The sequence below is a fragment of the Nipponia nippon genome, unplaced genomic scaffold (assembly GCF_047370975.1).
Source record: "Nipponia nippon isolate SJK-2023a ecotype South Korea unplaced genomic scaffold, ASM4737097v1 scaffold_42, whole genome shotgun sequence".
In the NCBI taxonomy this organism is placed as follows: domain Eukaryota; kingdom Metazoa; phylum Chordata; class Aves; order Pelecaniformes; family Threskiornithidae; genus Nipponia; species Nipponia nippon.
Genome location: NW_028262361.1, coordinates 1,217,294 through 1,241,878, shown reverse-complemented (window position 1 = coordinate 1,241,878; position 24,585 = coordinate 1,217,294). Strand labels below are relative to the sequence as shown.

Genomic DNA, 24,585 nt, shown 5'->3' with positions numbered 1-24,585 from the left:
AGCCTCCGTTTTGGGGCATTTTGGGCCATTTCACCTTGGTTTTTGGAGCTGGGAAGCAGCGATGGGGGCCTGCATGTCCTGCCCAGGAGCTGGGTCCACCCGAAGCACCCCAGGACCCCAACTGAGCCCCACCACCCATCCAGAGCCAGGTTGGGCACCCAGATGGGGACGTTCTCCATCTCCCAACACAGCCCTCGCTATTTTTTGGACACCAACTCCCTCTTTCTTTAAACACCGTCTTTAAACACCCCTGTCCATCCCCTGGAGCTAATTTTCCATCCGTTGACCACGGTGAAGGAACCGAGAGCTGAAAAAAGCTTCCCAGATGCAACGTGGTCCCTCCCCACCCACCTCGTGGTGGGTAAAGAACAGCGGGACTCACCAAACAGGTCACCTGCACCAGGAGATAAGGTTTTAAGTCAACCGGTGTTTGCGGAGACGGATCAACTCATCGCGGGGAAGCGGTGTTGAAGAAGAATCGCAGCCGGCGACTCCACCACTGTTGCTGCTTCCAGCTGGGGAAAATGTCACCCGCCAGCCAGGGGACAATAAACGAGGCAAATCACCAGCCGGTGGTGGGATCTGTGGCCACCACCCACCTCGTTTTCCAGTGAGGACGCGGGGATGGAGAAGGACAGGAGGGTTGCAAACGCATGGAGGGGTTCAGGTAGGACTCGGGGTGGTGGAGGCACCTGGCCGGCGTTTGGCATTGAAGCGATGGAGAAGTTGAGGCAGGAGAGGGTTAATCCTCCAAAGCAGACAGGGGACAGACGCTGGACAAGTGGGGATCTACAGACAACTTGCAGCAGCCACATACCACAGATAAGGAATTGGCCGGACAGCTGCATCCAAAGAGTCAACAACTCAACGTCCAAGTGGAAACCAGTAACGAGTGGTGTCTCTCGAGGGTGCGTACTGGGATCAAGACTATTTAATATCTCCATCAGCAACATGGATATTGGGATCGAGCACACCCTCAGCAAGTTTGTGGGTGACACCAAACTGAGTTGATACCTTGAGGGAAGGGATGTCATCCAGAAGGACCTCGACAGGCCAACGTGACTTCTTGAGGAGCCAAGAAGTGGGCCGATGTGAACCTCATGAAGTCCTGCACCTGGGTCGGGGCAATCCCCAGTATCACAAACTGGGAGATTGAGAGCAGCCCCATGGAGAAGGACCTGTTAGAGCGGGTCTAGAGGAAGCCATGAAGATGATCCAGGAGCTGGAAGAAAGGCTGAGAGAGTTGGGGTTGTCCAGCCTGGAGAAGTGAAGGCTCTGGGGAAACCTTCTTGTGGCCTTTCCATATATAAGAGGGAAAGATGGAGAAAGACTTTTGACCAAGACCTGTGGGACAAGGGGCAACAGTTTTAAACTGGAAGAGGGTAGATTTAGACTGGACATAAGGAAGAAATGTTTTGTGATGAGGGTGGTGAGACACTGGACCAGGTTGCCCAGAGAAGTTGTGGATGCCCCATCATTGGAAGCGTTCAAGGTCAGGTTGGATGGAGTTTTGAGCAACCTCGTCTGGTGGAAGATGTCCGTGCCCACAGCAAGGGGTGGGACTGGATGATCTTTGAAGGTCCCTTCCAACCCAACCCATCCTATGAAAACCTCCAATGCTCCAAGAGCCCTTGGAGGAGAGTTTTACCCAGAGCCGAGCCAGGGATGGACCCAACGGGGTCTCCCATGGGTGACGAAGATCCCCCACCCCATAGCAGGACATCCCCTGCAAGAGCACCCGGCGCGCGCAGGGGGTTTCACAACGCCAAGGACATCCCAGTATAGCTCCACACCGGCACTGGGGGCCAACCAGTCCCTGCCAAAGCTCCTCATCACCCATCACGGCTTCCCCGGCACCGCGCGGTGAGGCAGAGGACAATGCCTTCGCCCTGCAAGCGCGCAGCCGCCCTCAGCAGAGCTGGAGGAGCGTTTCCGTTTTGAGAAGAGGGGAATTCGGCGAGGCGCAGGTGGCACGGTTTCGCTCCGCTCGGCGCAACCGCGGCTTCGCCAGCAATACCGAAAACATGCAGGTCGCTGCCGCCGCGGCACAGCCCCCATCTGCTCCCTCCCGACGCGGCACCGGTCCCACACCGACACGCGGTGGAGCACGACCACCTTGCACAGGGATGGGCAACGTGTCCCCATTTGGGGACGCCTTTGGTTTGGGGTCCCAACGCCATGCCGGGGGGATGAGGGATCTCCAAAAAGCCACCGGCTTGCCCCACCGTCGGGTTTTGCGCCTGTCTGCGGTGCCGAAGCCGGGCAGCGCCTGGCATTCGCACCCTCATTTCTCCATCAAATTCACGTATTTCTCGCTACTGCGGTTCCTGATTCACCACAAGATGCCGAGAATTGCGGAACGTCTCCAGCACCAAGAGGGCAAACGCCCACCGCAAACCGCGACCATCAGGCAAACCAACCGAATCAACCCGACCATCACCAGGCACACACAAAACACCGGGAGATGTTCCCGTCCTCCAAGAAGCCACCCCAACAACGTCAACCGGGGACTTACCGGCCACGTCGTGCGCTTCCAGGGCGACGTCAGGCTCCTGACGGGAGAGCGATGAGAAGAAGTCGGGGTCCTCTTGCAACGGGCGCAGCTCGGCGCCGGAGGGTCCCTTCCCCTCCCTGCTCATCGTCACCAGATCATCCGCGGCGTAGAAAGCATCTTCCTCGAGCTCCGTCTCTGTTTCCACCGACGTCCCAGATAAAGCCGGGTTCTCCAGGGGCTTTTTTGCATCTTGAAGGAAAGCGGCTCTTCGTTCTTCGCCTTGGGGGCACTCAAGGGCAGGAAAAGTCTCTTTGTTTGGCTCCGGTGTCATTAACAGGGCTCTGCCTCCATCTCCTTGGCGCTCTGAGAAATTAGGGACAGTTTTCTCCATCCCTCGCCGATTGTGCTGTGTCACTCGGAAAAAAACACCGCGCCGGCACTCAGGAGGGTTGGCGGCCAGGGACTGCCGGCAAAATCTACAAGAAACAAGAGATAAAAGAGAAGAAAATGAGAAAAGAGGCTGGATTTTGCCGAGGTGAAGGAGAAACAGTTGCGGCTCTGCCCGTGCCGGGAAACCCAACGGTCTCGGTGCCTCGCCGTGGTCACCAGAGCTGTCGGTATCCCGGAGCCGGGCAAGACATCAGGTCCCATCGCTCTCCCCTTGCAAAAATTGGCACTGCCGGTAGCCGATAACGGTGCCAGGTCCCTGCCAGAGTCGAAGGACCCCAAAAAGTGCCGCTTCTCCCCAATACAAAGCTTTTTCCCCCTGCACCGCACCGCGATTTACCGGGGGAAGAGCATCCCCTCCATCCCCTGCCACGCACTCCTCAAAAATCCCAGTCGCCCTCAAATTGATTATTTATCCCCCCCCCCCCAAAAAAAAATTCAATCCCACCACGCGGCGCTGGGAAAGCCACCAGTTTGCACCCCTGGGAACTCTGCTCTGCCACCGGCTGCCCCAAAATCGGGGTGGCTGCCCCCAAAACCAAGGCGCGGGGGGGGATTTGGGGATGCTGTGCCGCATCCTTCCCCCCCTCCCTATGGATTCAGGTGTGACAAAGTGGTATCCTCACGTTGGGGGACCCTCAAAGGGCTTGGGGACCCTTGGTGGGCAACCAGGTACCGGCCAGGCAAGCGCAGAACCCCCTCAAAAATAAACCATCACCACCCGACGCTGCCGCAGCTACCGGTTAAAGAGGGAAAATCAAAATCATTAGGAGAAATAAAGGAGAGCGCTCAGGATCCTGATCTCTGCGGGGCTGATGTGGGGTCAAATCCTGACCTGGGTGGGCGGAGAAGGGAAAAATAGGAGGAAAAAGGCGCTAAAAAGCCGAGCTTATCGGCTCCTCCGGAGGATAAAGGCACAGGAGGAGAGCGGAGGAGCTAAATTTACCCCGGCGCGGAAGGAGAAGGCAGAGAAGCGACTATAAATACCTTCAAGGTAAAGAATGCAAATGAAGAGGGAATTATTCGAGCTGGCGCAAGATGTTTCCCCGCCCCGGGGCCGAGGGAGGAGAGCGATGGAGCAAACCCCAACGCCTGGCGGCCACCCCAAAACGCCACCCCGAAAATCTCTCCCGCCCCGAAGCGGTCGGTGCCCGTCGCTTCCCCAGGGAACGATGCCCGGAGCCAAGGTGGGTTAGTTTGCCGATAAGAAGTGAAAATAGAAATTCAGTTAAATAAATTAAAAATATGTCGGCTCCACGCGCTGGCGTCCTTATTCCGTGAGGATCGGTTGCTCCGGCTGGCTTCGGTTTGTACGGATATTCCTCCGGCGTCGCCCCGAAATGGCACCCGATGCCCGCGCCGTGCCGGCGGGATGCTCTCGCCCCGAAGAGCGATGCCGGATCCACACTTCCCCCAAGTCTGCGGAGGGTTTTTGGGGAGCAAACCCCAAATTTGTGGATTTTTAGGGATTTGTCGCGGTGTCGGCTCGGTGCCGGTGGGCTGGGATGAGGGATGCTCCGCCGGGATGAAGCCACCCGCTCTCCCCACACCGGTTTACCGGGGAGAAGCAACGAACCGTGGCATCGTCTTTAACCACCGTCCGGCTTAAATCCGGTGGGACGCGCATGGCATTCCCTTTTTACCGCCTCTCCCATTGTGCCACAGCGGCTCCTCCATCGTGCCAGCAAGGAGCATCGGAGAAGCCTCTGCATCGCGCGGTGCCAGCAGGATGGGAGCCCAGCAGCCGGCGCGGCGCTGGCGTTTCTCCTGGTGTTTCCCGGCGTGCCGTCACACGGCGAGGAGTCGCCCCAAAACGCGTCGCCCCGCTGCAAGGAAATAAAAAGGCACGGCAACGTGCCGGGTGCGTGGTGGCAATGTGTCGGCAAAGCTGGAAAGGGATGGGCAGGGGACAGGCAGGGGACAGGCAGCAGCACCTGGGATCCAGGGGGGGAAAAGCCATTGCGGGGTTTTGCTTTTTAATTGCAGCCGCATCTCAGCCCGGCCGCAGACTTCGGCACATTCCCAAGCCAGGGCGGGGAGGGAGGGGGGGATCCATCCAGGCGAGAATGGGTGAAAAAAGCCACAAAATGGGTTTATTTTTAAAAGCTGGGGGTTTGGGGGGATGCGGGTTTGATCCGAGCCAACTCCAGGATGGAATCCAGCATCCCTCAGGGACCACCGGCTCCTTTCCCCGGCGATAAATCGCAGCATCCCTTCGGCACCGCGTTCGCCAGCTCGCTCCAAATCTTTGCTCACCAAAACACCTCTCACCGCCGCCGTGCCGAAACCCCCGCGCCGGCAATGACGCCAAATCCCCCACCCGCACCCCGGCATCGGCCTCGGCATCACCCGCCAGCACCTCAACCCACCAAAACCCCGAACCCAACCAAACACGAGCCAGTGCAGACAAGGGGGGGGGGGGACACGGGTGCCGCATCCCCCACTTTCCTCACCAAAAAAACCCCAGATTTTTCGAAGTTTTCCCTTTTATTCTTCCCAAAACACGGATCCATCCGTCCGCCGTGCCGGCGGCGCTCCCTAAAAACCCACCATCCTCCCCAAAAACCCGTTCGGGTGTTTTCAAGCTCACCAGAGGGGGAAAAAAAAAAAAAAAAAAAAAAAAAAAAAAGATTATTTTTTCCCCCGGCTCGCTCTGCGCCGGCACCCTAAAAGACTCGAGCGCTCACCGTAAAGTTTAAAAAGCTTCTTCCCAAGCTCCGCTCGCTTCCCCGCTCGCTTCCCAAGCTCTGCTCGCTTCAAGGGTGGGAGCCGGACTGCGGAAACCCTTCCCCCAGCCCATCGCCCCAGAGCCATGCAAAGGCGGAGCAGAATTGGGACAATTTAAATGCTAAACCGGTTAAGTGGGGACAATCGCTGCCTTCCCTGGAAGTCAAGAGGAAGGGGCCTTTCCCCAGGCCAAACGGCTCCCGCTGGAGCCTCCGCCGTGGGTCACCCTGCGCGCTTGCCGCTGGCTTGCGTCGGGAAGGCTTTGGCTGCGTGGGTTTTTTCCCCCCTCGTGGATTTTTGGTTGTTTTTTTTTTTTTTCCCTTGCTGGGAAAGCAGAGCCACGACGCAAGAGAACGGTGCCGGTTTTTCCCCCTTCGTATTGAATCATGACCAAGCGCGCGGGCTCCGGCGCGCTCACGGCACGCTTGAGCCAGGCTGCATGTTTTTTCCCCCTATATATATATTTTTTTTTTCCTTCCTTGGAAAAAAACGTGGCAGAGCAGAGCCACGGCACAGAACGGCACTGGTTTTTCCCCTCTTCATACCAGGTCACAGCCAAGCACACCGGCTCCGGCACGCTCACGGCACGCTTAAATCAGGCAGGCTACAGCCGCGTGTTTTTTCCTCCCTGGAAGAAACCTGCGGCAGAGCAGACCCACGGTGCAGAACAGCACCGTTTTTTCCCTGCTCCGTGCCGGGTCGCAGCCAAGCGCGCGCGGTCCGGCACGCTCACAGCACGCTTGACGCGGGCAGGCTACAGCCGCATGTTTTTTCCCCTCGCGTGGTTTTTTCCTCCCTGGGAGAAACCTGCGGCAGAGCAGAGACGCAGCGCAGAACGGCACTGTTTTTTCCCCCCTCTCCGCGCCGAGTCGCAGCCAAGCGTGCGGGGTCCGGCACGCTCACGGCGCGCTTAGGCCAGACGGGGCTACAGCCAGGTGGTTTTTTTTTCCCCCGTGTGCTCTTTTTTCCTCCCTGGGAGAAACGTGCGGCAAAGCGGAGCCATGGCACAGGAGGACGGCGCCAGTTTTTCCCCCCTCCGTGGTGGTTCATGGCCAAGCGCGCAGGGTCCGGCGCGCTTGAGTCGCGCAAGCTCCAGCCACTCGCGTTTCCCCGCGTTTTGTTTGGTTTTGGTTTTTTTTTTTTTCCCCTCCTGTGGCAGAGCGGATCCACAACGCAGGAGGACGGCATTGTTTTTTCCAGGTGCCAGGTCATGGCCAAATGCGCAAGGTCCCGCACGCTCCCGGCGCGCTTAAGCCGGGCAGGCTCCAGCCGCGTGTTTTTTTCCCCCCCCACGTGTTTTTTTTTCGTTTTTTCCCTTGCCGGCAGAGCAGAGTCGGCAACGCAGGAGGATGGCGCTGGTTTTTCCTTCTCCGTGCCAGCTCGCAGCCAAGCTCGCAGGGTCCGGCACGCTCCAGGCACGCTTCAACCGAGCGGGCTGCGGCTGCGTGTTTTTTTTTTCCCCCCGCGTGGTTTTTATTCCTCACGTCGCAGAGCGCAGTCGTGACACAGGACAGCACCGGTTTTTCCCTTCTCCATGCCAGGTCGCAGCCAAGCGCGCAAGGTCCCGCGCGCTCCCAGCGCGCTTGAGCCAGGCAGGCTCCGGCCGCGTGTTTTCTTTCCCCCCCCACGTGTTTTTTTCTTTTTGCCTCGCTGGCAGAGCAGAGTTGTGACGTAGGAGGACGGCACCGACTTCTCCTCCTCCACGCCAGGTCACGGCCAAGCTCACAGGGTCCGGCACGCTGCCAGCGCGCTTGAACTGGGCAGACTCCGGCTGCGTGTTTTTTTCCTCCCCATGTGGTTTCTTCTTCCTCGTGTGGCAGAGCGGAGCCGCGACACGAGAGGACGGCGCCGGTTTCCCTCGCTCCCGGGCCGCAACCAAGCGCGCAGGGTCCGGCGCGCTCGCGGCAACGCCGCTTACGTGCCAAACACAGCGCACCCACAAAGAAAACTCAGAAGGGGAGCGAGCGCTCCGGATTTCGGGAGGAATTCGGGGAGGATCTGGAAAGCTCCCAGGACTCGAGCCGGGATCGTGGACAATTTCCTTCCACGAGGAAACCTCAAGCGATCGGCAACGCTCCTCCCCGGTGTTAACGAGCAGGAAAGTGGCTTCTTTTCCCCATCCCGGTGCCGGAATGAGCAAAGGATGCGTCCCCCAGGGAGCTCTTCCATTTCTGCTCCGACGGCCGCGGCTACAAGCCGGCAAATCCCATGCCGAGGGGTTTTGTTGGGATGCGGGGCTTTGCCGGTGCCGGGATCCTCAGGGAATGCGGCTGCGGGGTTGTCGGTGCTGCCGGAGGGGGATTTCACGGCGGAGAGGGTCCGTGCACCAACTCCTCTAAACGATGCACCGGGGAGGGAAATCCGGCGTCCAGCTGTGCCAGGATGAGCCGAAAGCTGCTCCGAGCCGTGCCGGGATGAGCCAAAAGCTGCTCTGAGCGACGGCGGCACCGCTCTCGCCTTCGTGCCGTGCGGCGGTGGCGCCGGCTGGGCTCCGACCCGCTCCCCACCATCGAGCTGCTTGGGAAGAGGAAACATTCCCGGCACCGCGCCAAAACCCACCACTGAACCCACCGGCGCCGCCAACCCCCGGCACGGGGTGAAACGCCGCGGCACCGCCGCCTTCACAGCCCCCCGCCGGCCCCAACACCGCTCCGGCCGGCGGAGGAGGGAGATGAAAAGCTGCCGGCGGAGATTACGAGGTCGCCCCATCGCCGGATGCTCGTTTAACCCCGGTTAACGAGCTCGGCAGCGCTTGGCCTCCTTCCACCGGGCGCCGGTGATCGCGGTAGAGGTGAACCAGCCGAGGGGAAAGCGTTAGCGCGGGTCCGGATCCAGCGCGGGTCCGGATCCATCCCGTCTCCGCTTTCCCAGCCGGTGGATGCCGACTCCAACGTCGCTCGGTACCGGGCGTCCCGGTGTTGCTGCCTGACACCTGCCTGTACTTCCCCCGCTGCCTGTCCCGGTTACCGGGGTCTCCTCCTCAGCCCAACCCCCCCCCCCCCCCGTACCCCCCCGGGCTCCTGGGTGCCCCCCCCAAATCCCAGCCCCCCCAGACGCCCGGGTCCCCCCCCCATCCCCGGGACGCCTGCGTTCCCGCCACACCGGACTCCTGGGGCCCTTCCCGGTTACCTCAGGCCCTGGGACCCCCCCCTCACCGGACGCCTGGGTGCCCCCACCCCCGGTTTCAGCACCCGGGACGGAGCCGGTGTGGCGGGAAGGGGGGGGGGGGAGGGGGGGGGGAGGAGATCAGCGTTGCCTCCCCCCGCCCCAACCGTGGGGCCCCCGGTAGCGGCTCCCGGCTTTGTCTCCCGCCGGGCCAGGCCCCCCCCCGTCCCCCCCCCCCAACACCCCCGGGCCACTCACCCCGCCGGTCCCCCGGGGCCGGGCCCGCCGGGCTCCTGCTCCTCCTCAACGGCGTCGCTGCTGCAACCGCCGGCCCCGCCGCCTCCTGCCCGGTTCCGACCTCCACAGCAGCCGCCTCGCCGGGGACATGGTCCCTTTAAATCCCCCCCCGGGGACCCGGCCGGTCCCGCCGCCGCCGCCGCCGCCGCCGCCGCCGCCTCCTGCGCCGCTCCGACCGCTCCCCCGCCCCCCTCCCGGTGGCGGGGCCTGACTACGTCACGCCGAGCGCGACCAAGCCGCCGCCGACATCTTGGGGGCGGCGTACGGGGTCCCAGCGCCTCCTCCGCCGCCTCCGCCGCCGCCGCCGCCGCCATCTTGGCCCAGCCCCGGCCCCGCCCCGTCCGCCCGCCCCGCCGGAGCGGCCGCTGCGCGACGCCGCCGCCGCCCTCCGCCCTCGCCGAGCCGCCCGGCGCGCTGCTGATGACGTACGCAGCGCGGCGGCGCCGCCATCTTGGGAGTGGCGGGGTGAGTGGCGGCGCGGCGACCTTCCGGGGGGGGGAGGTAGGGGCGGCGCGGGGGGTGCTACGTCATTGCCGAGCGACGGCGGCGCCGGGCGGCCATCTTGAGAGGGGCGGAGGGGGAAGGTCGGGCTGGGCTGGGAAGGGGCGGCCCGGGGGGGACCCCGAAAGGTCCCCGTGGCCCTGGTGTCCCCAAAGTGTCCCCGTGGCCCTGTCCTGAGGCGTCCCCATGGCCCTGCCATCCCCAGAGTGTCCCCATGGCCCTGTCCCAAGGGGTCCCCGTGGCCCTCTTGTCCCCAAAGGGTCCCCATGGCCCTGTCCCAAAGGGTCTCCATGGCCATGACATCGCCAAAGTGTCCCCATGGCCCTGCCCTGAGGTGTCCCCATGGCCCTGTTGTCCCCAAAGTGTCCCCATGGCCCTGTCCTGAGGTGTCCCCATGGCCCTGTTGTCCCCAAAGTGTCCCCATGGCCCTGTTGTCCCCAAAGTGTCCCCATGGTCATGTCCCAAGGGGTTCCCGTGTCCCTGTTGTCCCCAAAATGTCCCCATGGCCCTGTCCTGAGGTGTCCCCATGGCCCTGTTGTCCCCAAAGTGTCCCCATGGTCATGTCCCAAGGGGTTCCCGTGTCCCTGTTGTCCCCAAAATGTCCCCATGGCCCTGTCCTGAGGTGTCCCCATGGCCCTGTTGTCCCCAAAGTGTCCCCATGGCCCCGTCCCCAAGGGTCCCTGTTCCCCTGTCTTCCCCAAAGTGTCCCCACGGTCATGTCCCAAGGGGTCCCCATGGCCCTGTTGTCCCCAAAGTGTCCCCATGACCATGTCCCCAGGTGTCCCCATGGCCCTGACATCCCTGTCCCTGCCCCAGGTCCTGGGATGTCCCAGGCAGGTGTAGGGTGCTGGGGACAGGACGGGATTGGGGACAGAGCCCCGAGCGGTGGCAGGACACAACCAAACACCTTGCGACGGTGACACCAACGGTGTTTATTGCCTGGGGAGGGGACACCCCGCGGGATCGAGATTGAATCATCGATTTAATGATGATGAAAATCATCATTAAAATTAAATCATCCCAGGAGATGGCGGGTGACCGGGCTGCAGGGACACACTGGGGACATCGGGACAACCGGTTACACGCTGGTGGCCTGAGCATCGTCACCGCTCTCATCCCAACCCCGCGCCGGCATCCGGCGTCCCGTCCTCCCGGGGTGGCCCAGGGCTTGGGCGATGGCACCCCGCAGCTCCGCCTGCTCCCTCTCCAGTGCCGACAGCCGTCTCTCCTGCGAGGGGACCGCGTCAGCCCCCACCCGGGTCCCTCTTGTCACCCATGGGTGCACCCGCGTCTTACCAGCTCTCGGTTCTTCTCCTCGCTGATCTTCAGCCTCTCCAGGTCTTTCTTCCTGGTGCCTTCAGCCGCCGTCAACCTAATTGGGTTGGGGATGAGCCGAGCCCCCGATCCGGTGGTGGGGCACCCACCGGCATGGGGCACCCGCCGGCATGGGGCACCCCATCCCCATCCCTACCTGGCACCCAAATTGGCCGCGCGGGCGTTTGTCTCCTCCAACTGCTGCCGGAGACGCTCGAGCTGCTCTCGCTGCTGACCCTGCTCCTGCCGCAACCCGCGGTGCTGGGCCTCCATTTCGCCCGCCCGCGTCTCCGCCAGCCGTAACTTCTCCCGGTTCTCCGCCACCTCCTTCCGCAGCGCCTCGATCAACCGCCCGTGCTGGAGGGGGGACGAGGACGGGGTGGGATTGAGGGGTTCGGCACGGCACCCCGGTGGGTTCGGCTCCCACCCACCCCGCAGTTACCTTCTCCAAGGGGCGGATGGCGTAGAGCTCGCCCTGTGCCGCCGCCACCGCCGCCTCCTCCGCGTAGCGCTGCCACGGCACCGTCGACTTGCGCGGCAGCGACGCCGATGAGCGCAGCTTCCCGTGACCCTACGGCACCAACGGCACCCGTTAACGCCGACGTCCTCCTCAGAGCACCGGCCCCAACGCGAGGGCGATGTGGCGGCTGCCGTGGCTTACCGAGGCGTCGCGGGTGACGTGGGACCCCACGTTGTCCTCGACCGGCGGCTCCGCCACGTGCTCGGCGCTGCTCTGCTTGCGTAGGCGCCGGGCGGCTTTGCTCTGCGCCGGCACGCTCTGGGTGCGCTGCACGTTGCGGCGGTCCCGGCTGGGCGGTGGTGATGGCAGCGGTGCCGGTGCCGGCTCCGGTTCTGGTCCATCCTCCCGGCCCCGGACGCGGCGGATGCTGATGAGGGACTGGCTCTTGATGAGGGGGCTGTGCTTGCTCAGGTCCCGCGGTGGCACAAAGCCTGGTTTGAAGCTCTCTGCCGGGCTACGAGGGGAGATGGGGCGATGGCACGGCCGCGTACCGGGGCGGTGCCGGACCCGGGAGGGACCGGAACCACCCCAAACCCAACCAGGACCAGAGGCACCCCAAAACCAGTTGGGATTGGACCCATCTCCTGAACCCAGCCTGGACCTGAAGCACCTCAAACCCAACTGGAACCAGAACCATCCTCAAAACCAGCTGGGACCAGAACCATCCTCAAAACCCAAGTGGAACCAGAACCATCCTCAAAACCAGTTGGGACCAGAACCATCCTCAAAACCAGTTGGGACCAGAAACATCCCCCAAACCTAACTGGGACCAGAACCATCCTCAAAACCAGCCTTGACCTGAACCACCTCAAACCCAGCTGGAACCAGAGTCACCCCAAACCCAGGTGGGACCAGAACCACCCTGAACCCAGCCAGGACCAGAACCCCCCCCAAATCCATCTGGAACTCCTGCTGGACCCAGCCGGGGCCAGATGTGTCCAGCAAACCCAGCCCAGCCCAGAACCATCCCCTGAACTGGGACCAGAACCATCCCCTGAACTGGGACCAGAACCATCCCCTGCTTGGACCACAACCATCCCCTGAACCCATCAGGGACCAAAACCATCCCCTGAAACCAACTGGGACCAGTGACTCCAAGCCCATTCTGGACCAGAATCTCCCTAGACCCAACCAAGACCAGAACCATCCCCTGAACCCAGCCAGGACCAGAACCACCCCAAACCCATCCTGATGTCACCCCTCTACCAAAGCTCCTTCTGGCCCCACGTGTCCACCTTGGTCCCACGTGTGGCCCTGTCCACCCACCGGTACCTTCGCTCTGTGGTGGAGCTCAGCCGGACGGAGACGGGGACAGGGGTCCCCTCCCTGATGGCGGTGAGGATGGTGGGCAGGGGCTCCAGCTCCTCCTGCGTGACCTGCCAGGAGGAGGCAAGGACATTATGGGGACAATGAGTGGCCTTGTGCCATCCATGCAGCAGTGGCCACCAGCTCTGTGTGTGGGGAGGAGGTGGCCAGTCACACCCGCTACCCTTGGGGACAAATGGGTGGTGGCACCTGGTCCAGGCTGGAGAAGATGTCACAGAGCAGGAGGTGGAGAGTGGCGAGCTCCAGGGCCAGATCCACGTAGCCGTCGTAGGTGGCCATGTGGACGCTGCTCTCGGGGTTGGCCACGCTCTGCAGGAAGGCCGTCATGGTGCTCCAGTTGTGCTCCAAGAACTCGTTCATGAAGCCCATGTAGGCCTCCTTCTCGCCAAACCTGGGGACCATGATGTCTGGTTACCTGGGGACCAGGCAACGGCCTGGGCCACCACCACCGGGCATGGGCCACCACCACGGTCATGGGCCACCAGCATGGGCATGGGCCAGGCCATCTCCAGGATCACGGACCAAGTCACTGCACCACGTCACCACCCTGTCTACAAGCCAGGACATGGGGGAGGACACTGCCATGTTCTTCAACAAGCCACCCATAGGTCAGGCCACCACAGGTGACACGTGAGGCTCTACTGCTGGGACACATCAACCCCATGCATGGAGTGGAGATGTCCTCTACTGTCCCATGGCTGGTTCATGACATGTAGGAGATGTCCCTGCTGCCCCATGGTATGTTGGGGACATCCCTACTGCCCCATGGTATGTTGGGGACAACCCTACTGCCCCATGATTGTCCATGGCACGTGCCACACAGCATGTAGGGGATGTCCCCACTGCCCTGTGGCTTCCCTACGGGGATGTCCCTCCCCACAGCTACCGGTGCTGCGCCCTGCCATGACGTACGTGGTGAAGTTGGCCAGGTTCTGGATGACCTTGGCCACGAGGGTGAGGGTACGAGCGGTGGCCTCGCTCGGGTACTCCTGGACGAGGCCAAAGAGGCTGGGGGACATGACGGCGGGGCAGAGGAACCGCAGGAAGAGGGAGGCCGAGACCAGGCGCTGCCCGATGGGCGCCTTGCCCCGCGCCGTGCACTCCTCCTGCCACGCCGCGAAGATCTCGCCCAGCTCTGCCGGGAAGGCGCTGCAAGGACAGACGCCCTGATGGGGGTTGGGGCAGGTGGGTGGTCCTGGACCCCCTGCTGTGCGCCACCAGGATGTGCTGTGGGACATGGTGTCCACCACGGCTGTGCCTGTTCCCGTGTCGGTCCCCTGTGCTTGTCCCCAAGGTTGTCCTCAGGTCCTTCCTGGTGCCCATCCTCATGTCCATCCCAAGGGTGGTGCCCATCCCTGTCCCCAAGCTTGTCCCCAGGTCATTCCTGGTGCCTATCCCGCCATCCCAGGGATGATGCCAGTCCCCAAACCCATCCCCATGCCCACCCTGGTGCCAGAGTGCCTGTCCTCCCGCCCATTCCTGTCCCCAAGCTCATCCCTGCGCCCATGCCCATCTCCAAGCTTTTCCCCAGGTCCTCCTGCTGTCGGTGCCCATCTTCAGGCCTGTCCCATTGCCCGCACCGCTGTCCATCTCCAGACCCATCCCTGTGCAGGTGCCCACCCCCGTGGCCATCCCCGTGCCCAAGCCAAGGGCTGTCCCTCACTCGCAGGACGCGGCGATGCGCTGGAAGGTCTCCTCGCAGACCTGCCGCAGGTTGTTCTGGTTGTCGGAGAGGTCAAGGCCGGCGCATTTGCTGGGATCAACCTCGCAGCTATCATCCGAGGTGCAGAGCTGGGCCACGGCCTCACCTGGGCGCCGAGGGGCAGCCCGTAAGGGGACCAACCAGCCACCGCCATGGGCATGGCTGTGACAAGCCCCCACCACATCCCCATGGATGTCCTACATCCTACAGCCCCATAATGCTCTGCCCCATGCCTTGCACCCCATAACACCCCCTAGCGCCCTGTAGCACCCTGTAATGTCATGCCCAGGATGTCCTACACCCCGTAATGTCCCACAAAGACCTGTAACCTTCAGACGTACCCAGAGTGTCCTGGAGGTACTTGCCCCCCACCAGTTTCATGTACTCATCGATGGCCTTGGTGGCCAGCGTGTTCTCACGGAAGATCAGCGCCTCGCGGTCATCGAAGCGGTCCAGCTCGGCCACACCGAGGTCGATGAGGAACGACTGCCAGGTGGATGTGTTGAAGGGCTCAGCGGGCACCCGTGGCACCGAACAGCCCTGATCAACCCATCCTGGGTTGCATTTCCCATCCCATCCCATCAATCCCATCCCATTCCACCAATCCCATCCCATTCCACCAATCCCATCCCAACTCAATTCATCCATCCCAACCCAACCCATTCCAACCCAACCCAACTCATCCATCCCATCCCATCCCATCCCAACCACTCCCAACCTAACCCAACCCAACCCAACTCAACCCAACCCATTCCAACCCAACCCAACTCATCCATCCCATCTCATCCCAACCCAGCCAAACTCTCCTATTCCATCCCATCCCAACTTAACCCAATCCAACCCAACCCATCCCATCCCATCCCATCCCATCCCATCCCATCCCATCCCATCCCATCCCAACCCAGCCCAACCCTCCCATCCCATCCCAACTCAACCCAGCCCATCCCAACCCAACTCATCCACCCTGTCCCACCCCAGCTCTTCTGGCACCCCCAACCCATGATGACCATCCCACCCCAACCACCATGCCCACAGCACCCCAGGCAGCACCCATCTCACCCCCATCCCACCCACATCCCCCATGGCCAACACCCGCTCCACCTTGGCCTTCCCGGTGCTCTGTAAGACGCGGACCAGAGCACCGGCCAGCTCCTCCTTGTGCCGCACGGCGATGGTGGGCTCCAGACGGGCGCACAACTCCCGGTAATGGAAGGTGATGAACTCGGCCAACTCCTTGTAGCGTACGATGGGCAGCACCCGCACCTCCCGGTAGCGCCCGCGCACCCTCACCGAGGGCACCCGCTCGCTTCCGCCAGGACCGCTCAGCGGGTACCAGCGCTCCAAGGGCTGCCGGGCAGCCGCCAACTCGGCCAAGGGGACGGTGATGGAGGCCACCGGTTGACCGGGGTGGTCATCGCGGCAAAGGGCGAGGGTGAGGGCACGGGCGGGTGGTAGGGCGGCCAACTGGAAGAGTTCACCCCAAAAGAGCTCGCCGTCGGGACCGGCCACCTTGGCGGTGGTACGGGCGAAGAGGGTGCCGTCCAGGTGGAGGTGACAACGGAGGCGACGCCGAGGTGGCAGGTCCCGTGCTTCGTACACCCACAGGCTCAGCGTCAGCTCCAGCCGCTCGCAGTTGTCCTGCCGGGGTGGGGGACATGGGTGGGGGGTCAAGGGGACAGCGGGGGACATGGTTGGGGGGTGAATCTGCGGGGGGTTGGGGGGGACAGGGTGCGGGGGGTAGGGAATTCCATGGGTGAATGGGGGGATGGGGGGAATGGGGACAGGAGGGGACGTGGGGGATGGGGGAGACAGGGGGGACACGTGGGGATGGAGGGGACATGGAGGGACAGGAGGGGACATGGGGACAGGAGGGGACATGGGGGACAGAGGGACATGGGGATATGATGGGACAGGGGGGACAGGAGGGGACATAGGGACAGGGGTGGACAACCAAATCCTCAGGGGGACAGGAGGGGACAGGGGATTTTCCAGGGGGACATGTGGACAGGAGGGGACATGGGGGACAGGAGGGGACATAGGGGGCTCAGCAGGACACTGGGGACAGGATGGGGCATTGGGGACAGGAGGGGATGGGATTTTCCAGGGGGACATGGGGACAGGAGGGGACATGGGGGACTGGAGGGGACGTGGGGACATGGGTGGACAACCAGATCCTCAGGGGGGCCAGGAGGGGACAGCCAAACCCAGGGTGGGACAGGAGGTGACATGAGGGGACAGCCAAGCCCCCAGGGGACAGCAGGACACAAGAGGACACGGGGCTGTGGGTGCCTGCAGGGCTCCAGGGCAGGGTGGGGGGGGGTTCGTGCCTCAGTTTCCCCACCCAGCCCAGCCAGCGGGCCTCATCCTGCCCAGTGGGGAGACAGGAGGGCAGCGGGTGGCCCCTCCCAGGGTGCTGGGGGTTCCCGTCCCTTGGGGTGTCCCAGGGGTGTCCCCGCACTCCCACCTTGTTGGGCTGCACGGTCCGGCGTAGGTTCTCGATCCAGCGGTCGCGCTCGGCCAGGGACGTGCAGCCGAAGGACCGGCTGCCCTCGCCCGTGATGATCTGGGTGCAGGGAGGGTGTTTGGGGAGCACCCTAGGGTGCCTGGGGGGGGAACTGGGCTGCCCAAGGCCAAGGGCTGTGCTGGGGTGTCCTGTGGGGTGCCCTGGGTGCCTTTGCAGGGTCTTTGGGGTGCCATGGGGCCCTCTCCAGCATGATTAGGGTGCTCTGGGTGTCCCTCCAGGATGCCTAGGGTACCCTGGGTGCCCCTCTGGATTGCCTAGGCTGCTCTGGGTGCCTCTTCAGGGTGCCTGGTGTGCCCTGGGTGCCTGTTCAGGATGCCTGGGCACCCTGGGTGCTGCTCCAGGTTGCCTGGGGTGCCCTGGGTGCCTGGCCTGAATGCTCCAGGTGCCCCTCCAGGGTGCTCTGGGTGCCCTGGGTGCCTGTGCAGGGTGCCCTGGGTGCCCCTCCAGGATGCTTAGGGTGCCTTGGGTGCCCTGGGTGCCTTGGGTGCCCACCCAGGGTGCTTTAGGGTGCCTTGGGTGCCTATCCAGGGTGCCCTGGGTGCCCTGGGTACCCCTCCAGGATGCTTAGGGTGCCTTGGGTGCCCACCCAGGGTGCTTTAGGGTGCCCTGGGTGCCTGTGCAGGGTGCCCTGGGTGCTCCGGCAGAGTGCCTGGTATGCCCTGGGTGCCCCTCCAGGTTGCCTGGGGTGCCCTGGGTGCCTCTCCAGGGCACCCCTGAGCACCCACCCAAGCCCGTTACCTGAAAGCAAAACTTCTCGCCCACGATGCTGCCGTGCACGGGCCGGACGATGACGTTGTCCCCGGTGAGGTCCAGCTCAGCCGCGCTGGGCGGTGGCAGCAGCGACTCCCGCGAACCGCTCCGGCTGGGGACCCTGCAGGGACAGGACCGTCAGCGGGGCACCCTCACCAGCACCCACATCCCTCCCCACCCTCCACGGTGCCGTACCTCTCGCCGTCGGGGACCATCACCGCTGACGTGTCGGTTTTGGGGACACCACGACCTTTCCTCTCCCGGAGCCTCTTCCACAACAACCCCTGGGTGGGGTAAGGAGATGGCTGCTGCGTCACCCATGGGTGGGACTGAGCACCCGGGGGGGGGGGGGGGGCTGGGACTGGGGTGCCCACCTTGACATTGCTGAACTGGGAGGTGGGGGAGATCTCGCTCTCGGTGCTTCTCCCGGCACCCCGGGTGCTCCTCTCATCCGCAGCCGGATCTGGAGGGGCACCCAACATCAGGACCCCCCCCTTTACCTGCACCCCAAGCACCCCAACACCATGCCAGGGTATGGGGGGGGCCAGGATACACCCACCCCCACCCCCCCTTGGGAAACATCAACCAAAGCCGGAGGAAGGACCCAGGCGCCGGGTTCTGGGTGCCAAATCCTGCTGGCACCTCACCGTATCCATAGCCCTGAGATGCAGCCAAGCTTTGGGTGCTGAAAATGGGTGCTCATGGGTGCGAGGGAGAAGGGGGCAGAGGGACGTATCCTGCTGCCTCAGCTCAGGCGTACGGCGCCGGTGCTCAACCCCGGCACTCAGCCCCGGTGCTGCGATGCTGCGACGCCAAGCACCCATCCAGGCCGGTCCCCACCCCGGTGCCATGTGGGTGCCGGCCCCGGTGCCAGGCGGGTGCCAGGAGGGTAACTCACCTCCCTGCGCGGTGCAGAGCAGCCAGCGGCGGGGCCCCATGGCTGGCGGCGATGCCGTCTGCCCGCGCTGGCGAGGGGCGCGGGGAGGAAGCCGAAAGCATTTATCGCTCGGATCAGCCGACGCAGCAGCGTGGAGGAAGCGGTGACGGTGCAAAGCGGCCTCGCACCCAACACTTCCCCCGCGCACCCGGCTCGGTGGGGGGCACGGGGCGGGGGGCACGGCGTGGCGCGTGGGGCGCGGCATGGCGTGGGGCACGGTGTGGCGTGCTGCATGGCGCGGGGCATGGCACGGGACACGGTGTGGTGCATGGGGCACGGCGTGGTGCATGGGGCACGGCGTGGTGCGTGGCACGGGGCATGGCACGGGACATGGCGTGGGGCACGGCGTGGTGTGCTGCGTGGCGTGGGGCATGGCACGGGACATGGCATGGTGCATGGGGCACAGCGTGGTGCATGGCGTGGGGCGTGGCAAGGGACATGGCGCGGTGCATGGGGCACGGAATGGTGCATGGCATGGTGCATGGCACGGGCCATGGTGTGGTGCATGGGGCACGGCGTGGTGCGTGGCACGGGGCATGGCACGGGACATGGCGTGGGGCACGGCGTGGTGTGCTGCGTGGCGTGGGGCATGGCACGGGACATGGCGTGGTGCGTGGGGCACGGCGTGGGGCATGGCAAGAGCATGGCATGGTGTGCTGCATGGTGTGGTGCGCGGCACGGGGCATGGCATGGTGTGCTGCATGGCGCGGTGCATGGGGCACAGCGTGGTGCATGGCGTGGTGCACGGCGTGGTGCACGGCATGGTGTGCTGCACGGCGTGGTGCGTGGCACAGGGCACAGCGTGGTGCACGGCACAGAGCATGGCATGGTGTGGTGCATGGCACAGGGCACGGCACACTCCACGGCATGGGGCACGGCACGGGGCACGGCACAGGGCATGGCATGGTGTGACACGAGGCTTAGCAGGGCGGACAACACGGGGCACGGCTTGCTGCGTGGCACGGCGTTCAACACGGGCACGGCACCGAGTCTGGCATCTGGCACGGCATGGGCGCAACGTGGGGCACGGCGTGGGGTGCGGTGCATGGCACAGGGCACGGCACGGGGCCTGACTGTGGAGCGCGGCACAGGGCGCGGCACGGGGCACGGCCGTGATGCAAGACGTGGGGCGTGGGGCGTGGAGCACAGTGCGTGGCACGGAGCATGGCACGGTGCACGGCACGGTGCATGGCATGCTGCATGGCCGCGGTGCACAGCACGGTGCCGGTGCACGGTGCATGACACAGGGCACGGCCACGATGCACGGCGTGGTGCAAGGTGTGCGGTGCATGGCCACGCGGTGCATGGCATGATGCACAGCATGGTGGAAGGTGCACGGTGCATGGCCATGTGGTGTGTGGCACAGGGCACGGCCACGATGCATGGCATGGTGCAAGGTGCACGGTGCATGGCCACGTGGTGCACGGCACAATGCATGGCACAGGGCACGACCACGATGCACGGCATGGTGCAAGGTGCGCGGTGCATGGCCACACGGTGCACGGCACAGGGCACAGCATGGTGCAAGGTGCATGGTGCACGGCCACACGGCGCACGGCAGAATGCACGGCACAGGGCATGGCCACGATGCACGGCGTGGTGCATGGCCACAAGATGCATGGCGCGGTGCACGGCCACGATGCAAGACACGGTGCGTGGCGCATGGCCGCACGGTATGGTGCAAGCCACGGTGTGCAGCCCAAGCGGCTCCACGCGCAGGAGCTGCACCGGGCCGGCGCGCACACGGCTCACACCAGCACGTGCCAAAACCCCGCGGCATCGGCGCGTGCCGGTGCGGGGCGAGCTCGCTCACCGGGGTCCCTCCTGCCGCCCGCCGGGTGCAGGTTGGTGCTCTCAGAGATGGAGCTCCCCGTCCGGTTCCTGCTCCTGCACGAAGCCTGGTGGCACAGAGGGGTCAGGCACCGCCGCCCCCAGCACCCATCGCTGCACCCCGTCACCCGAGGGACTCCGGCAGAAGCCCCTGGGTGCCCAGGGGCCTCATGTCCCCGTGTCCTCACCTCCTCGTCCCTGCTCACAAGGACCAGATGTCCGTCCACCAACGAGAAGTTGGAGACGTCCCACACTGGGGCATCGGGTGCTGGAGCCAGCGGGATGGATGAGGTCCCATGGGTGCTCGCTGGGGGTGCAGAGCAGGGTGTCAGGGGGAGCCTGGGTGCTCACCGTGCCCCCTGTCACCCACGGTCAGCATGGCAGTGCCAGGGACATGTGGCTGTGGCCATGCCACCACGGTTGTGACAATACCAGGGCACATGGGGCCATGGCCATGGTATGGCTGGGGTGATGGTGCCAGGGGACATATGGCCACGGGGGTGCCACCATGGGTGCGGTGATGCCGGGGGACACGTGGCCATGGAGATGCCACCATGGGTGCGGTGATGCCGGGGGACACGTGGCCATGGAGGTGCCACAGTTGGGGTGGCAATGCTGGGGGACACGTGGCTGTGCCACCATCAGCGTGGCAACACCAGGCCACGCTTGGCTGTGGCCATGCTGTGGTGGGGACAAAACCGGGTGGCTGCCCTGCCCCAGGGCCCTGCCTGCACCGTGGGTGGCCCTGCCTGCACCGTGGGTGGCCCTGCCAGAGCCAAGCCGGTTTTGCCAGATCCGGGTGCCGCAGGGGCTGGCGCGGCTCCACGTGCCGCCACCGAGCCCTGTGCTGGGGACCGAGGCCACATGTGGCCAGGAGCGGGCCCTGTGGTGAGGTGGGACCCAGCCATCCTGCACCCATGGGTGCCCCCCCAGCCTGGAGGGCACCTGCAGGCGGGAGCTCCCCAACACCAGCAAAGCCTGGCCACGTCCTGCACCCCTCTCTGTCCCCCACCCATCACCCACCACCGCCCGGACCCCAGTGGTCACCGTCACCCATCACCCATCACCACCACCCATTGCCCCCAACCCACCGCCCCATCACCCACTGCATCCCAGATCATCACCCATTTCCATTGCCCACCACCCATCAGCCCCCAACCCATCATCCATCGCCCCCAGCTCATCACCCATCATCGTCACCCACCACCCATCACCCATCGTCATCACCCACCACCTATCACCCCTAATCCATCACCCATCGTCATCACCCACCACCCATCACCCCTAATCCATCACCTACCATTGTCACCCACCACCCATCACCCCTAATCCATCACCCATCGTCATCACTCACCACCCATCACCCCTAATCCATCACCCATCGTCATCACCCACCACCCATCACCCCTAATCCATCACCTACCATTGTCACCCACCACCCATCACCCCTAATCCATCACCCATCGTCATCACTCACCACCCATCACCCCTAATCCATCACCTACCATCGTCACCCACCACCCATCACCTCTAATCCATCACCTATCATCGTCACCCATCACCCCTAATCCATCACCCATCATCGTCACCCACCACCCATCGCCCCCAATCCATCACCCACCACCCCCAACCCATCACCACCCACCACCCCCATCCCATCACCATCATCCCCCACCACCAGCACCCACCACCAGCACCCTGACCCCCACCCTCCCCATCAACCCCCCCGTACCTGGAACAGCATCGTGGAGCACCTGCTCAGCCCTGGCACCGCTCTCCACATGACCCTTCCTCTTCGACATGGAGCGCAGGTACTTCTGCAGGGTGGCCCTGCCACCCTCGGGTCCCCGTGGCTCCTTGGTCCCCTTGGAGGGGGCCGAAAACGCCCGTTGGAAGAGGGACCGACGGGTGCTGGCCTTGGGTGCCCCCGGTTGGGTGCCCTTTCCAGCCCCGTCATCGAGGCCATCAGACTCGGGTTGGCTGTAGGAACGTTTCCAGCCCTGCAAGCGGGTCCAGCGCCGGCTGCCCGGGGACCCCGTGCCCCGTTCGGGTTCCCGGTCACCCATGGGTGCTGCCGTTCGCCATTTGTAGGTTTTTAGCAGAGTTGGTGGTTCGGGTCCCAGCGGGGGTTTCTCCACCTCCATCTGTGGGATGGGGAGAGCCACGTTAGCCACGGGGTGGCCACAGGGTGGCCACGGGGTGGCAGGGGTGGTGGTGGGAAGGGCGCCTTTGTCTGGGCACCCCCAGTCTGGCATCCCCACCCGGGCACCCCTCTTTGGGTGCCCCATCCTGGTACCCCTACTGGAGCACCCCCACCCAGGCACCCCTATCCAGGCACCTCTGAGACCCCCTTTATGGGTGCCCCTATCCCGGCACCCATGCACAGGCACCCTAGGTGGACACCCTATCCAGACACCCCAATTTGGGTGCCCTCACCCAGTGAACCCCCATCTAGGCACCCTGTGTGGGTGCCCTTATTTGGGGGGCTCTATCCGGGCACCCCCACCCAGGCGCCCCTATCCAGGCACCCTTATCTGGGTGCCCCCATCCAGGCACCCCAATCCCGGCACCCCTATCCAGGCACCCTTATCCGGGTGCCCCCACCCAGGCACCCCAATCCCGGCACCCTATTGGGGTACCCCTATGTTATCACCCCATTTCCGCACCCTTATCTGGGTGCCCCTACCTGGGTGCCCTTCTCCAGCGCACCCTAATCCAGACACCCCTATTTGGGTCCTCTCATGCAGGGCACCCTTAGCTGGGCACCCACGTTGGGGCACCCTGGGGTGCCCATTGCCATGGGGTGGCCCTGCCCACTGAGGGGGTCCCCACTTCCATGGGTGCTCCAGCCGCCCCGGGGGCTCCCAATCTTGTGGGTGGCCGTGTCCCTGGGGTCCCCCTGCCCACCGAGGGGGCCCCATCTTGTGGGTGCCCACAGCCTCGGGGTTGACCCTGCCCATGAGGGGGGTCCCCAAATTGTGGGTGCTCACATCCCCAGGGTGCCTCTGCCCATGAGGGGTCCCCAAATTGTGGGTGCCCACGTCTCCAGGGCGCCCCTGCCCACCGAGGGATCCCCATCTTGTGGGTGCCCACAGCCCTGGGGTGCCCCTGCCCATGAGGGGTCCCCAAATTATAGGTGCTCACATCCCCAGGGTGCCCCTGCCCACCGAGGAGGCCCCATTTTGTGGGTGCCCACATCCCCAGGGTGCCCCTGCCCATGAGGGGTCCCCAAATTGTGGGTGCCCACGTCCCCAGGGCGCCCCTGCCCACAGAGGTGGTCCAGCACCCCGTGGGTGCCCACGCCAGCCCCTGCCCCACGCAGCACCCGTCCCTGCCAGGGCGCGGTGAGATGGCGGGAGGCGGCGCGGCAGCATCAGGATTTTGTGACAGCGGGGCGCGGTGACACCCGGGCCACGGTGACACCCAGGCAGGTGGCCCGCCGCCACCTCGGCCCCAAGCGCAGGCGGCTGCCAGAGATGCTTCCGTCGCCACCGCGGCCGTGTTTCCCCTCGCGCCGCCACGGCATTTCCTCCCGACACCTGCACCCCGCGCCGAGCCCAGGCCCCGGGGACCCCGCCGGCACCCCGGGGTGCACGCATGGGTGCGGGCCAGGGTGGGGGTGAAGGGGGCCGGTTGCACCCCGAGACCTCCTCGTGATGCCACCCCCGGGGTGGAAGTGAGCTGTGGGCACCCGCAGCTTTGGCGCCCACCGATTTGGGGGTGCCAGCACCCAGAGCTGAGCTGCGGAGGGTGCCCACGCCTGGGGGGTGGGGGGGTGCGCTGGCATTTTTGGGGTCCCCACCCCAGCTTGCAGCACCCAATAGCACCCCATCACCCACACCCTCCCCTGCAGCACCCCTTGCTCCTCAGGGTGCTGCTTCACTCCACCCCAACACCCCGCATCCCCCCGTGCACCCCCAAGGCTGGAGCGTCACCCTGGGGTGCCACCGCCCCGCCGTGTGCCCCCCCCCCCCCGTCCCCGTGGTACCTCGGCTGTTCTCTGCCTGCTCCGGCACCCAAACGCGGCCGCCCCGGTTCCTGTCGTGGCTTCCCCATGTGACCAAGCAGGAGTTTCAGTCACACCCTCACCTCCGCCTCTGCCCCGATGATG

The 24,585-nt window shown here is 64.4% G+C and overlaps 2 protein-coding genes across 8 annotated transcripts in view; both read right to left on the bottom strand.

Annotated features, from left to right (window-relative positions):
• Window positions 1–9,437, bottom strand: part of WIZ (WIZ zinc finger) — a 58,475-nt gene extending 49,038 nt beyond the window's left edge. For 2 of the 5 annotated variants that reach the window (XM_087778102.1, XM_087778099.1), the window contains exons 1-2: window positions 9,032–9,436; window positions 2,516–2,970 (exon numbers count right to left, since the gene is read on the bottom strand). In XM_087778102.1, the coding sequence (XP_087634228.1) occupies window positions 2,516–2,970; window positions 9,032–9,384 (808 nt within the window). In that variant the 5' untranslated portion in view covers window positions 9,385–9,436. Of the gene's footprint in view, window positions 1–2,515; window positions 2,971–9,031 lie in introns of those variants that run through there. The other 3 variants (XM_087778101.1, XM_087778100.1, XM_087778103.1) reach the window with 3 other exon arrangements.
• A 1,060-nt stretch (window positions 9,438–10,497) lies between these two features.
• Window positions 10,498–24,501, bottom strand: RASAL3 (RAS protein activator like 3). 3 transcript variants are annotated; one of them, XM_087778131.1, is made up of 19 exons: window positions 24,463–24,501; window positions 22,207–22,618; window positions 20,663–20,781; window positions 20,458–20,542; window positions 18,082–18,170; window positions 17,903–17,991; window positions 17,696–17,828; window positions 16,898–16,996; window positions 15,535–16,071; window positions 14,775–14,919; window positions 14,395–14,539; window positions 13,644–13,880; window positions 12,921–13,122; window positions 12,672–12,781; window positions 11,547–11,859; window positions 11,328–11,456; window positions 11,043–11,242; window positions 10,868–10,943; window positions 10,498–10,799 (listed from the first exon to the last, which is right to left on the bottom strand). In XM_087778131.1, the coding sequence occupies exons 2-19, from the start codon at window positions 22,616–22,618 to the stop codon at window positions 10,650–10,652; spliced, it is 3,270 nt and encodes a 1,089-aa protein (XP_087634257.1). In that variant the 5' UTR covers window positions 24,463–24,501; the 3' UTR covers window positions 10,498–10,649. The 3 variants fall into 3 exon arrangements, with proteins under 3 accessions (XP_087634257.1, XP_087634258.1, XP_087634259.1); XM_087778132.1 differs by having other exon boundaries at window positions 12,678–12,781; XM_087778133.1 differs by lacking the exons at window positions 20,458–20,542; window positions 20,663–20,781; window positions 22,207–22,618; window positions 24,463–24,501 and adding an exon at window positions 18,606–18,666.
• Window positions 24,502–24,585: the final 84 nt, after the last annotated feature.

Coding starts and splice junctions, on each gene's coding strand:
- RASAL3 (XM_087778131.1), bottom strand. CDS start 22,618: ATGGAGGTGGAGAAACCCCCGCTGGGACCCGAACCACCAACTCTGCTA. Junction 20,782..22,206: donor GCTCCACGATGCTGTTCCAG/GTACGGGGGGGT, acceptor CTGCACCCCCAG/CGAGCACCCATGGGACCTCA. Junction 13,123..13,643: donor AACCTGGCCAACTTCACCAC/GTACGTCATGGC, acceptor CATGGTCCCCAG/GTTTGGCGAGAAGGAGGCCT.